The 14,691-nt window shown below is 40.0% G+C and overlaps 1 protein-coding gene and 1 pseudogene across 1 annotated transcript in view; both read left to right on the top strand.

The window, feature by feature from the left end:
• The window catches only part of SLC25A17 (solute carrier family 25 member 17), a 48,758-nt gene that overhangs the window by 21,202 nt on the left and 12,865 nt on the right, over positions 1 to 14,691 (top strand). Inside the window, exons 2-4 of the mRNA XM_019734536.2 lie at positions 3,425 to 3,485; positions 6,789 to 6,855; positions 8,211 to 8,362. Of these exons, the coding sequence (XP_019590095.1) occupies positions 3,425 to 3,485; positions 6,789 to 6,855; positions 8,211 to 8,362 (280 nt within the window). The remainder of the gene's footprint in view (positions 1 to 3,424; positions 3,486 to 6,788; positions 6,856 to 8,210; positions 8,363 to 14,691) is intronic.
• Positions 4,919 to 6,051, top strand: LOC141568838 (heterogeneous nuclear ribonucleoprotein A1-like; annotated as a pseudogene).

Here is a 14,691-nt window from a genome sequence, read left to right as displayed (position 1 = left end):
CATTAGAAAAGTTGTGAAACTTGTCAGTATCTGTTTCCTCATCTGTAAAATGGAGAGAATAATAGTACTTAACTCATCAAGTTCTTGTGAAGATTAAGTGCTTTTTAAAAAGTAGGAGTAATTCACATCACATAAAATTAACCATTTTAAAGGGTACAATTCAGTGGCATTTAGTACATTCACAATGTCATGTACCCACTGCCTCTTAATCTCATTCCAAAAAATTCTGAGTGGATAAACAAAATGTAGTATACATGCACAATGGAATATTACTCAGCCACAAAAAGGAATGTGTGTGTCTTTTTTTTTTAAGATTTTATTGGGGGAAGGGAAACAGGACTTTATTGGGGAACAGTATGTACAGTCTTTACTTCCAGGACTTTTTTTTCCAAGTCAAGTTGTTGTCCTTTCACTCTTAGTTGTGGAGGGTGCAGCTCAGCTCCAGGTCCAGTTGCCATTGCTAGTTGCAGGGGGCACAGCCCACCATCCCTTGCAGGAGTCGAACCGGCAACCTTGTGGTTGAGAGGACGCGCTCCAACCAACTGAGCCATCCGGGAGGCAGCTCAGCTCAAGGTGCTGTGTTCAATCTTAGTTGCAGGGGGCAGAGCCCACCATCCCTTGCAGGACTCGAGGAATTGAACTGGCAACCTTGTGGTTAAGAGCCCACTGGCCCATGTGGGAATCGAACCAGCTGCCTTCGGAGTTAGGAGCACGGAGCTCTAACCGCCTGAGCCACTGGGCCGGCCCCTCTTTTCTTCAAAAAGAGTAAAACGTAAGGTTTTCATTTCTTCCCCACTCCACACCCCTTCCCCTGCCAGGGATTGTGGTGAAAAGGTGATCATGGGCTCCTGGCAAGGGGTGGCAGCAGTTCGCTTTCTGGGTGTGGAGTTTCCTGTTCGGAGTGTGCCTACTCACCTGAGTTGAGTCCATGTTCCCACATTCCCGGGGACTGGCACGACCTGGCTGTGACTGCCATGGTACCCAGCTCGTCAAGCACAGAGTTGCCCCAGAGCTCCCTTTGTAGTAATCCTGTTGTATTAGTTTTCTGTTGCTACTGTAACCAATTACCACAGATCGAGTGGCTTAAAACAAAGCAAATGTAATATCTGTAGGTCTGTGGGTTAGACGTTGGATGCAGGTCTCTGAGCTAAAATCAATGTGTGGGCAGGGCTGTATTCCTCTCTGCAGGCTCTAGGAGAGAACTGTTTCCTTGCCTTTTCCAGCTGCTAGAGACCGCCCATGTTCCTCAACTAGTGGCCCTTTCGTCCATGTTCAAACCAGCAGTGACAAATTGAGTCCTCACATTGCCTTACTCTCACCTACTCTTCTGCCTCACTCTTCTACCTTAAAAGACCCGTGTGATTACAGAGGTAATCAGATAATCTAGAATGGTCTCTATTTTTATTTATTTTTTAGATTACAGTTGACTTACAGTAATCTTTTTAAGGTCAGTGATTAGCAACGTGCAGTGTGATGTCACATGTTCACAGGTACCGGGGGTTAGGACACGGGCATCTCTCAGAAGGCCATTCTCTGTCTACCATACCTGTCTGCTGTGTGTTTTGGCCTGTGATTTCTTGTTTCAGAACAGCTTCACTCTGCAATCCTTTTCATTTCTGGTCCACCAATCAGACCCCCTGTTTGATTTTCTGTACAATGCTTTTATATATAAATCTTTTCTGTCATTATTAGTGATTGCAATGGGAAGGAGGCAATGGTGGGTTCTCAGTTCACCATCTTGATCCAGTCTTTCCAGTACTGATAAAATTTAAAAAGCGTTACTTAGTTTTACTGGTTTGAATTATTTATACTATTCCTTGAGGAGGTAATAGACCTTTGAGTTGTTGGGGCTGACTGTTCTCTTTATCTTGATATAAGATGTACATTGCTTGTAGAATTCAAGGTAGGTAGGCAGGGGCTTCTCCATTAGGAACCTTCTGATGTCCGTTTGAAGCTGGCAGGGAAGAGGGATGGAGGTGGCTAGTTGTTTGCAAAAGTAGTTTCCAGGCAGGACTTTTCTGCCCGGAGAGTCCCTGTCTATGCAATAGCTGACATAGACAAGTAGTACTGTGCGATAGGAGTAAACGCCACAGCCTTAGTAACCTTAATGAGTGTTCTCCAGCTTTCCAGCCCCCGTGTTTCTTGGAAATTGCCTGCAAGGTGAACAAGGGTGCCCAAGCATAGATTTGTAGACTATAAACCTTTGTAGGTCCATTGTTTCTTGAGACATTAAATATTATCTAGTCCTTAGTAGAAAAGAACATTATTGTTGGAGTCATCAAAAAGCATAAATAACTGAAAGAGTGAATTTAATAAACAATTATTAAGAATCTCATATACAAAGAGAGAATGAATATTCTTACTATGGTGGGAGTTAGATTTCACTATAATTTTCACAGTCATGTAAGTGCCGTAAGAGACATAAACAAGGGCTGCGAGAGCATAGAGGAATAAATGACCAGTGGTACCCTGATTGGGGAGGGGGTAACATTTAGTCTGAGTTTTGGAGAATACTGAAAGAACAACAGTGTTCTCTCTGTCAAGCAGACAGACCTATTTAAATAGATAAGAGACCTAACAAAATTTTGTTCTTACCTATGAAGTTGACCTCGTTTCCAGTTGTTATCATGATTAAAGTATTGTATGTAATCGTTATTAGATTAGTAGCCTAAAACTTGATCTTGTACCTGAGAAAACTTGATCTTCTACACCGGCAGTGGGGCCTGCATCTGGGTTAAGAACCATAAACCCAAGTAGAGATTTCATGCATATAATTTCATCCCTAACTATAGGCTTGTGGTTTTTATCTGTCATAAGGTCTTATGAATGGAAAGACCGGTTGTTGGCTTTCTTTTCCCCTGGTAATTTTTGTCATTATATTGCCTTGAATGAATTATTTATAGAAATTTTAGCCTAGAGATTGCCCCGATTTTATGTAAGACATCAAACAAGACTCATAAGGAACAATGTGATTCTTACACTTCTTTTACTTTGTGGTAAATATATTGATTAAGCACAGAGAATAGAAGTATGTATTTGTTTGATTACTGGATATTTTGGTTTCAGAGCATAGGAGCAGCAGCTGGCCTGCGAAAGGTTAAAAATCCATTGACCTGCTATCTTTGACATGTGTCCTAGGTTGCAAACCCCAAAGATTGTCATCTCCAGGGACCCACTAAATTTTTTTTTTTCAATATCAGAGAGAGAGAAAGGTATTTCTATTGGGAAACGTAATACTTCTGTGTAAGTACATAACTATGGAAGTTTGAGCAATAATAATCTCAATAGGTCTCAAATATTGTATGTGTTTGTTCACTGAAGATCTGATTTGACCCATTGTTAATAGTGGACTTTGGTTCACTTAAAAGTTGTGGCTCATTCTCTTGTGATGCGGGAATGACTAAAGGCTTCTGAAACTTTTCAGGGAAGTGTGACAGCGATGACCGTGTTTTTTCCCTTGGATACTGCTCGACTTCGACTTCAAGGTGAGGATCTTTTATGTTTTATAGTCATCATGTTCCTGTTCATTTGTGTCCGGAAGCAAACCTGTTTTTCTAGTAAGCTCTAAATTAACAGCGGATGTTCTGCTTCATCAGAGATCTGTTCATTTTCACCGACTAGAACCTCGTCATCGCTGCTATTTCCTAATGAACGGAGAAGCCTCAGCCATTTTCTAATCTGAAATGACCTGATGGGCTTGCATTAATAATTTTGAATCACTGCAATTCTTTCTAATAAGTAAAAGGACTTTTTTAAGGCACAATATGCCGAGTTTGTGCTGGGGGTTGATTTTATCGAAAGAGAAGAGAGAATAGGAAACACAGTGCAGCCACACACCCGCTGTCCTTGCTGACCTGGGCATGCAGTCCCAGGTTAAACGCTCGCCTCTGGTGCTTTACGGGGCTGTGCAGCTCTCTCTAACTCCTGCTTGTTTTTTCTCAATATTTTTCAACTCGACATTATAAACCTATGCCAGAACTTACATGAAGAGATAAGAGTAAGATGAGCTTTGAAAAAACTAATTCCTATGTTAAAACCCTTCATAACTACCATTTTAAATTAATTTTAGACGTTTTTAGATAGATAATAATTTCTCAAATTTATTTATTATGACTCAAAATTATTAATATGACTCAGAAATGAAAATATATAAAAAGATGTACAATACAGTGAAAAGTCTCACTCTGGTCTGCCCTTTTCCCTTTCTCTCCCCTGCACATAATGTCTTTGTTAGTCTCTCAAATAGCCTTGCAGAGTTTCTTTATGGAGTAGCAAGCAAATAAGAATATATATTCTTTTATCGCTTACCTACACGAAAAGCATACTTTTCACACTGTTCTGTACCTTGCGTTTTTTGCCTAATAGCATATTGTGGCTGCTTTGGGAATCCAAACATTGGGAGCTTCTTCATCCTTTCTTCTAAAGCTCTAGCGTGTTCCATGGTGTGGATGCACCATAATCTGTTTACCTTTTCCCGATTGTAGATTCTCGGGTTGTTTCTTCTGATTGGTAGAAGAGACAGAAGTGTTCATATGCTACTCTGTAAATTCTATGCGATAAATCCCCAAAAGTGGGATTGGAGGATCAAAGGGTAAATGTGTTTGTAATTTTGATAGTTATCGCCAGATTTCCTGCTCATGGGTTTCCTAATTTGCCATCTTATAAGCCAGGGGTGTCCAAACTTTTTTCAATGTTTTTCACCAAGGGCCATATGCGGTAAAATACACAAACACCCAGGCCACTCACTTGAGGTGAAGTACATATTTCCTCACCTGGTTTATTTAAGTAAACTACATATATTTTTGGAATTTGCTGCGGGCCAATTAACAATGGATCCCGGGCCACAATTGGCCCGCGGGCCGCAGTTTAGACACCCTGTGGCTTATAATATAAGCCATACAGGTACCAATTTTAACTCTTAAAAACTGGTTCAACTTTGTTCGGTGGACGCCGTGGAGTAAGCACCCTTAAAGTCTCCCTTCCTGGGGTCTCCATGTCTAAGCCTCCCAATGAGACCAAACAGCTGCAGATGCTCTTCGTTAGAGGTTTGAGCTTTGAAACAACCGATGAGAGTCAACCAGTGAGGAGTTATTCTGAGCAATGGGGAACGCTCACTGACTGTGGGTGATGAGAGATCCAAACACCGTTCGCTCCAAGGCTTTGGGTTTGTCACCTGTGCCACCAAGGAGGGGGTGGATGCAGCCAAGAAGGCAAGGCCACAAAAGGTGGATGGAAGTTGTGGGACCAAGGAGGGCTGTCTCAGGAGAAGATCCTCAAAGACTGGGTGCCCACTTCGCTGTGGAAAAGATTTTACTGGTGGTATTAAAGAAGACACTGAAGAACATCACCTAAGAGGTGATTTTGAACAGTGTGGGAAAACTGAAGTGATTGAAATCTGACTGACCGAGGCAGTGGCAAGAAGAGAGGCTTTGTTTTTGTAACCTTTGGTGACCGTGACTCTGTAGACAAGACTATCATTCAGAAATACCATCCTGTGAATGGCCACAACTGTGAAGTAAGGGAAGCCCTATCTAAGCAAGAGATGGATGGTGCTTCATCCAGCCAAAGAGGTGGAAGTGGTTCTGGAAACTTCGGTGGTGGTCGAAGAGGTGGTTTTGGTGGGAATGACAGCTTTGGGCATGGAGGAAACTTCAGTGGTTGAGGTGGCTTTGGTGGCAGTCGTGGTGGAGGACCTGGTGGCAGTGGGGAGGGCTATAATGGATTTGGTAATGATGAAAGCGGGTTTCGGAGGTAGCAGAAGCTACAACGATTTTGGCAGTTACAACCATCAGTCTTCAAATTCTGGACCCATGAAAGGAGGAAGCTTTGGAGGCAGAAGCTCTGACCCCCATGGAGGCCAATACTTTGCCAAACCATGAAACCAAGGTGGCTGTGGTGTTTCCAGCTTCAGCAGCAGCTATGGCAGTGACAGAAGGCTTTAATTCCTGCTGGGAAACAAAGCGCTGCGGAGAGGAGAGCCAGAGAAGTAACGGAAGCTACAGGTTACAACAGATTTGTGAACTCAGCCAAGTGCAGTGGTGGCAGGGCCTAGCTGCTACAAAGAAGACATGTTTTAGACAATACTCATGTATATGAGCAAAAAACTCGAGGACTGTATTTTGACTAATTGTATAATAGGTTATTTTAGTTTCTGTTCTGTGGAAAGTGTAAAGCATTTCAACATAGTGTTTTAATGTAGTTTTTTTTTTTGCACCCATGCTGTTGATTGCTAGATGTAATGGTCCAATCATGGCACTGAATAAATGTGTCTTTTTTTTTTTTTTTTTTTTTAATTTTATTAAATTTATTGGGGTGACAATAAATGTGTCTTTTAAAAAAATTGGTTCATTTCCACATTTTTATGTTTTCAAAATATTCTTCAAATATGGGTATGAAATTTGAAGTTGATTGAAGTAGGTTTTGTTTTCAGTGAGCATGCCAAGAAAAGCAGAGTTCTCATCCTTTTGAAATCTTTTAGTTTTTATATTAGGAAACAGAGCACAAGGTTAAAACTTCGGAAACTTGAATTTTAATCCTGGCTCTATTGCCAACTACATGCGTCCTTCACGGCTTTTGTGCCTCTTCTTTTAAAGGGAGATGGTAGTTTATTTCCTCTCTACTTTGTAAGATGTTAAAATTAAAATGAGAATATAGAACTTTGAGAAAAACAAGAGAGCCTTATGAATATAAGAAATAAATGTCTTCTGTCACATCTTTTACTTTGGAAATTAGGTGTGGAATTTAAATGCTTATGGTTCGTGAATAATAGATGCTCTTTCATCTTGTAGTTGATGAGAAAAGAAAGTCCAAAACTACACACATGGTGCTCCTGGAGATCATTAAAGAAGAAGGCCTGTGAGTAGTAATTACCTTGTTCAACTTTGTTAGACAAAGCAGTTGTTAGGACATTCACGGGCCTACACTCCTTTCTATCCATTCTCAGAGCCTTATAGTGTTGTGAATTTGTAATTGCCTGACTTGTAAGTGCATCGTTATTTCATTTCCTTAAAGTTCTGTGGTTGATTCTTGAGTCTTCCATGAAACCAATGCTCTGTTTTATGTGCCGTAAACCAAAGAAGGTAATAGTTGTTTAGTTCATGCCTAGCAGATGCATTCAGACAGATTAAGTACGTCTTTTATTTTTAACTTTTTATTTGGAAATAATTTCAAATTTACAAAAAGTTGCAAAACTAAAAATAGTACAAAGAATACCAGCATATGCTTTACCCAGATTCACCCACTGTGAACACTTTATTTCATTTGTTTTGCCATTTGTGCCCTCACTCTCTCTCTCCCTTCTTCTCTCCCTCCCCCTGCTCTCTTTATTACACACACACCACACACACATTTTTTCACAATTATTTGAGAGTAAGTTTTTCATCCCGTACGTAAAAGCCCTTTATCCCTATGATATTGACATCTTTAAAGAACATAGCTCTCCTCTCCTTTTTTTGAAAATAAAATGCTTCTCATTTTGTTTGCGTCGTGTTTCTTCATGATTAGATTGAGGCTGTGCATTCTGTGCCAGAATAACGCACAGGTGACACTGTGTCCTCAGAGTATCACATTTGGTGTCACATAATGTCCACCTGCTCTCCATGATTGGTTAATTATGCCATTATATTTGAGTTAGCCACTGAATAGTTTTGCTTTTCCTCTGTTGCAACTACAAGGCAGTCTATGAGGAAATAACTTTATTTAATATCAGTACAGAAAAAAATTCTGTGTTACCAGTGATTTACTATTGATTACTATACTTTATTATTTTGGTGCTTAAATCACCCCAGGTTTGGCCATTTGGAGCCTCTTTAGTCTGGTTCCTGTGCCCTAATAACGTGCCCACATCACTTCCTTTTTTTGCACTTATTTTCTATATTTACTTCATTTTAAATGTTCTTGCCCTATAATAAAATGTGAACGATGCTATATTAACTAACAGCTATGAAGAAATTGTCTCTAATTTTACATACTAATTTATTAAAGGAGGCAAAGCAGTAAATCAGCCGTTGTTTCTTTGGTATCATTAGTGCTAGAAAAGATGTCTTGGTTTGGGCATCCTTCAGAATGTAAGGTGTGTGTGCAGTTTGGGGTGCAGCGCAGGGTAGGACTGAACTTGGGGAATATGTGAGTGATGATCAGCCTGTCCTGGGACTTTGCCCATTTCTAGTGGCTTTTGTCCAGCACCTTTACTTACTGTGTTTTTCCCCTAGCCTGGCCCCATATCGAGGGTGGTTTCCAGTTATCTCCAGTCTCTGCTGCTCCAATTTTGTCTACTTCTACACTTTTAATAGCCTCAAAGCCATCTGGGTCAAAGGTCAGCATTCTACTACTGGAAAAGACCTGGTAGTTGGATTTGTTGCAGGTAACAAAGCTTTCTGAGTATAAAATGTTTTTATATTTTACCATTTATCTTGTGGTCCATATATACTCTAAGAGACTGTTTTAGCACAAAGTTAGGTGACAAAGAATGTAACTTAGTTTTCTGACTTGGGTGTGTGTATGTGTTAAAAGCACATAACATAAAATTTACCGTCTTAACAATTTTTAAGTGTACACTTCAATAGTATGTTTATTCACGTTGGTGTGAAACAGAACTCCAGAACATTTCATCTTACAAATGTGAAACTATACCAATTAAATAACAACTTCACTTTCTCTCTTTCCCTTAGCCCCTGGTAACCGTCATTCTACTTTCTGTTTCTGTGAATTTGACTACTCTAGAAGCCTCATAAAAGTGGAATCATACAGTATTTGTGTCTTTGTGACTGGCTTATTTCACTGAGCATAATGTCTTCAAAGTTCATCCACGCTATAGGATATAACAGAATCTCCTTCCTTTTTAAGACTGAGTAACATTCCGCTGTATGTGTAGACCACATTTTGTTTATCCATTTACCTATAGATGGATATTTAGTTTGTTTCCATCTCTTGGCTACTGTGAATAATGTTGCTATGAACATGGGTGTGCAAATATCTCTGAGTCCCTGCTTTCAAATCCTTTGACTATATACCCAGAAGTGAGATTGCTGGATCATATGATATTTCTGTTTTTAATTTTGTGAGGAACCAGCAAACTGTTTTCCACAGCAGTTGTGCCATTTTATAATCCCACCAGCACTGCACAGGGGTTTATAATCCCACCAGCACTGCACAGTTTCTCCACATCCTCTCCAACACTTGTTATTTTTCTGGGGTTTTTTTGGTGGTAGCCATCCTAATGAATGTGAGGTGACATTTCATTGTGGTTTTGATTTGTGTTTCTCTGATGATTAGTGATGTTGAGCATCTTTTCATATGCTTGCTGGCCATTTGTACGAGGTGTGATAACAAAATACAGTGAATATTTAAATAAAAAAACTTATTGTAAAAGACATATTGCCATTAATCCCCCTCAAAATGCTCTCCCTTGCTTCGAACACACTTATTCCATCATTCTTGCCACTTTCTGAAGCAGTTCTGGAAGTCCTCTTTTGTAAGTGTCTTTACTTCATCCTCCATCATAACAACACTCCATGTCACACATCACTTCTGGTACGGCAATTTCTGTCAAACAAAACATGACGGTGTGTCCTCATCCACCTTAGTAACTGGATCTGGCACCGTGCGACTTCTGGCTCGTCCAAAAGGCAAAATGACCATGAAAGGTAAACATTTTGAATCCATTCAGGACATCGAGGCATTTCGCCGTGACAGCGCAACTAAAGACACTCACGACAGAGGACTTCCAGAACTGCTTCAGAAAGTGGCAAGAACGATGGAATAAGTGGGTTCGAAGTGAGCGGGTGTATGTTAGGGGGCTTAATAGAAATGTGTCTCTTACTGTAATACATTTTTAAAATGTAAACATTCACTGTATTTTTTGAGGACACCTCGTATATTTTCTTCTAAGAGTTTTCTTCTAAGAGTTTTATAATGTACGTCTTTCTTTTAGGTTTTAACCAATTTAGAGTTAATTTTTGTATGTGGTAGAAGATAAGAGTCCCACTCCATTCTTTTGTATGTAGATATCCAGCTTTCCTAACACCAGTTGGTGATGAGACTGTCCTTTCCCCACTGAGTGGTCTTGCCACCTTGTGGAAGATCCAGTGACCACATACACACAGGTTTATTTCTGAGCTGACTTGACTTACTTTTGTCTTTTTAATCCAGGGAGGAAGATCAGTATCCCAGATTAGCAGCCTGTACCCAAAATTTATGGAAGTGAAGTTCTCTTTTCTAAAAAAATGAAGGTTACAATACCTTCTCTGCTTGTTTTCCATTATTTTTTTTGACTGAGATTCACATGAGATATTTAACATGAACCGGACTGGCATGTAATGTGCAGGGCCTAGTACAAAATGAAGATGGGGGACTCCTTGTTCACAATTTATTAAGCATTTCAAAATGGTTGACACCAAAGCATTAAACCAAGCACAAGACAGGTCACATACCCACGAAGTCCACCCTGAGTATGAAAGCCTTTAGTCACATGTGACAAAGTACGTAGTGCACAGCCCCGGTGTGGTCCGTATCATAATAGTAGTTAATGCATGAAGGGTTCATAGCAGGAAGAGAGGGCACTTTTGGCTGGCGGGTATGTACATATTTTCGGAAAGCAGCAGCTCTTGAACTGAGCCCTGGTAGGATTAGTAACATTTATAGATGAGTGGCGAAAATTTCCCGACCAAGGGAATGGTAGGGAATTAAGAAACTGCAGGAGCACGTTTAGGACAGCAAGTTCTCTAATTTTGTTAATGAGTGAAGTGAATATAGTAACATGAGCAGTATGGTTGGAGAGGTGAGTAGCAGCCACATTTTAGAAGGCTCTGGATCCTTATCATCTGAGACTTCAGAAGTGCTAGGTAGCTATTAAGCAACCTGATGTTTCGTTACTGTCTGTCTCCGCTTAGTAGAGTGTGTGATACATATATATATATATATATATATATATGTCAAAGATATACCAGCGGTGGCAAAAAAATGTATATACATGACTTGTATTCATCTTTTGTTATCAGTATATATTGAGTATTACAATTTGATTAGGTTGGTTCAAAAGTAATTGCAGTTTAAAAGGTTAAAAATAATTGCGAAAACTGCAATTACTTTTGCACCAACCCAATACGGTTTTTTTCCTTTCTTAAAATGTGTATACATTTTTTTGGCACCCTCTGTATATATACATGCATGTCTTCGCCTCCCCCTCTCCCCCGACTATATTTCCAGTAAGAACAATTCCTAGCATGTAGTAGGTGCTCAATAAATATTTTTTCAATGAACAAAATATTTGTTGGAATAGTCAGGGTTTTATTAAAGAGGTGGAAAGAAAGTAGATCTATTTCCTTTTTTTTAATGTTTATCCATTTTAGTCTGTAACTAAATTAATTGATTTGAATGTTGCATATTTAGTGTTAGTATTCTGTGGAGTAACTTTTGATACAGTCTTTGAAAATTTACTAATTTGGGAGTCACACGATTGAGAAATGTAAATGTTCATTTAAAATTTAAATTATTTAATTGAAAAGTAGTTGCCAGCCCACGAGTATTCATGGCCCCCAGGTGCTCCTCCTCACCTGTGAGAGATCACTGCTGTTTCTTGGCTTGGTCTCTGAGCCTTTCTTCTACTTAATACTCTCATTTTAGTCTTAGGTTGATTTTGATCTAATTAGCTTTCACTTGGAACAACTTCTTTTTAATTGAGATATAATTGACATACATTATATTAGTTTCGGGTGTACAACATAATGATTTGATATGTGTATATATTGCAAAATGATCACCACAATAAGTCTAGTTAACATCCATCCCCACACATAGTTGCAACGTTTGTTTTCCTTGTGGTAAGAACTTATTCTCTTAGCAACTTTCAAATATACGATACAGCATTATTAATTATTGTCATTATGCTGTACATTACTTTCCCGTGACTTATTTTACAGCTGGAAATTTGTACCTTTGACCACCTTCACACACACACACACACACACACACACACACACACACACCCCAGACCAACTTTCACATAGAGTAGAACACAGGATTTCATTAAGAAAATGAATGAATAGTTGTAATTAAGTAACTCAGGATAGAAACCTGGGAGTCATCATAGAGGGCGCTCTCTCGCCCGCCATGTACCCTTGGTCATCAGTCTGCCTCCTAAACATCTCTGGAATCCATTTCCTTTTCTCCATATCCATAGCCATTTATTTCCCCAAATCAGGGGCCATCATCTCTCACCTGGACCACTGCTGTGTTCTGATCTCCTTGCCTCTGTGGTCTTCCTCACTAACCCCCTTTGCCTAGGCCTGCCCAAGTCATCTTTCTAGAAAAATAGTTTTCAAACAGTGTCAGAATTCAACTTTGAGATTTGTTCAGTAGAAAAAAAAATCAGAATAGATCCAAGGTTATCCAGTATAAAGGGAGCCTTCTTTTTTACGTTAATTACAACAAATGGCAACCTAGTATGATTTTTATACTTGAGACCAAGTATTTGTAATATCTTGACTTTAATACATTTTAGATTACCGTAGTTTATTGTATTTACACTGAAAAGGTCATGACTCACTGTCCAGGACTAACTCATAATTTTCCGTGAGGCTACTAATTCATGAAATATATGATGAAATCTTTTCCTTTTTAATTGTCCAAAGCTGTTTATTTGCTGTATCTGACGTCCCATTATCCACCAGGTGCACATCAACCCCTGTTATTCTCTCACTGCACCCTCTGCTTGTTTCCTTTCTGACTCTTACACAATGTATGATTACAGTAGCTTCCCCTATACCTAACACAACTAGATTGGTATAGTAGGGCAGTTAGCTTTAAAAAATCAATTGATGTAGGGAATATTGTAAATAGCCTATATACCTTCAGTATTGTATTTTAACTTAAGATATATGAATATATACTATTTCGATTTTTTGATGTATGACCAAGGCATATCAGTTCACTGATGGGAGTTTTCTGCTGTTTTTCTTACGTAACCCTTACCTGTAATGCTTTGCCTACATAACAGATACAACTGGCATAAGCAGGTTTGAGAAAAGTCATGATTCACTCTTGGCAAGCATAAAACTCAGTGGTGTGGAAGTAGACAGGCAGGGGCCCACCAGGGAGTAGCCTAGTGGCCACAGGTATTCAGTGTGCTGTGGGCTTCTTTCTGTCAGTATGTCTTATAAAAGGAAAGTACAACACAGGTATGTCTGGTGAGTCTATTATACGAGGCGTGATCACAAAATACGGTGGATGTTTAAATTAAAAAAATGTATTACAGCAAAAGACACATTGCCATTAATCCCCCTCAAAATACTCCCCCTCGCTTCAAACACACTTATCCCATCCTTCTTGCCATTTTCTGAAGCAGTTCCGGAAGTTCTCTTTCGTGAGTGTCCTTAGTGGTGCTGTCATGGCTGCCTCAATGTCCTGAATCATTTTGAGTTTGAGGAAGAACCAGAAGGCTCACGGTGCCAGATCCAGTTAATAAGGTAGACGAGGACACACTGTAATGTTTTTATTTGGCAGAAATTGCCATACCTGAAGTGATGTGCGACACGGAACGTTATCATGATGGAGGATGAAGTAAAGGCATTCATGAAAGAGGACTTCCAGAATGGCTTCAGAAAGTGGCAAGAATGATGGGATAAGTGTGTTCGAAGCGAGGGGGAGCATTTTGATGGGGATTAATGGCAATGTGTCTTTTACTGTAATGCATTTTTTTTATTAAAACATTCACTGTATCTTTATATCACACCTCGTATGACGCTGGTTAAAAGAGATCCCAATGTAGCAACATCATTTTAATTCACTTCCATTCAGAAATGTTTCTTGCATGTGTGAGAAAAGGGTGGAATTATGGTTGACATGCAGGGAGAGCTGATGGGTCTGTGTCAGTCGTGAGCATCATCTGTTACATGTCTTGTTAGCGACATAGTTGAGAACTGCTGTTCTGAAGCCCAAATCTGGTTACGTTATCCCCAGCATGAAACCCCTCAATGTCTGTCCCTTGCATCCAGGGTAAAGTCATGACCCTCTCAACGTACAAGCCTCTACCCCCCACCCCAAAAAGGATAAGAGCCTAACATACAAGACGTGCCAGGATGCTACTTACCCTCTCTACCTTGATCTTAGCACTGTTTCCATCTTCCCATACTATATTCCATGAATATAGCAGGCCGTTTACTCCATCACTGTTATGTTATAGCTACTGTTCTCTGTTTGAAACATTCCTACTGTGTATTGCATTGTCTGTCTGATGCAGTCTTACTGCTTTTTTCATCTTGTTAACTCCTATTTATCCTTTTATTCTCAGCTCAAGCCACCTCCTCTCAAGGAAGCCTGCTCTGTTTCCCATACGACCAGCCCCGGTTTCATTCTGGACTAGGTGCCCTTCCCCTGTGCTCCGACACAGTGTATCCCTCTGTCTCGGCATACTCTTGTCCCGTATGACGAAGACCCGTATGCCCTGGCCCTCCTGTTCGTCTCTTCACTCACACCACTGCATCCCCACGGGCGTCTCCTCCCCAAACACGCCTGGCATGTTCTGCCTCAGGACCTGTGGACCTGCTAACTGCATGGCTCACGGCTTTACCTCCTCTGAGAGCTTTCTCTAAATGGCCAGTGTTTAAAATGGACATTTCTATCCCTACCACGCTATCCTCCTCCCCTGCTTACATTTTCTCCTTAACCCTTATCCTCGGACATACTGCATATTTC

Source organism: Rhinolophus sinicus, linkage group LG02 (assembly GCF_036562045.2).
Source record: "Rhinolophus sinicus isolate RSC01 linkage group LG02, ASM3656204v1, whole genome shotgun sequence".
NCBI classification, from domain to species: Eukaryota; Metazoa; Chordata; class Mammalia; order Chiroptera; family Rhinolophidae; genus Rhinolophus; species Rhinolophus sinicus.
The sequence above is the reverse complement of the archived record's forward strand: the minus strand, read 5'-3'. Positions and strand labels throughout refer to the sequence as shown.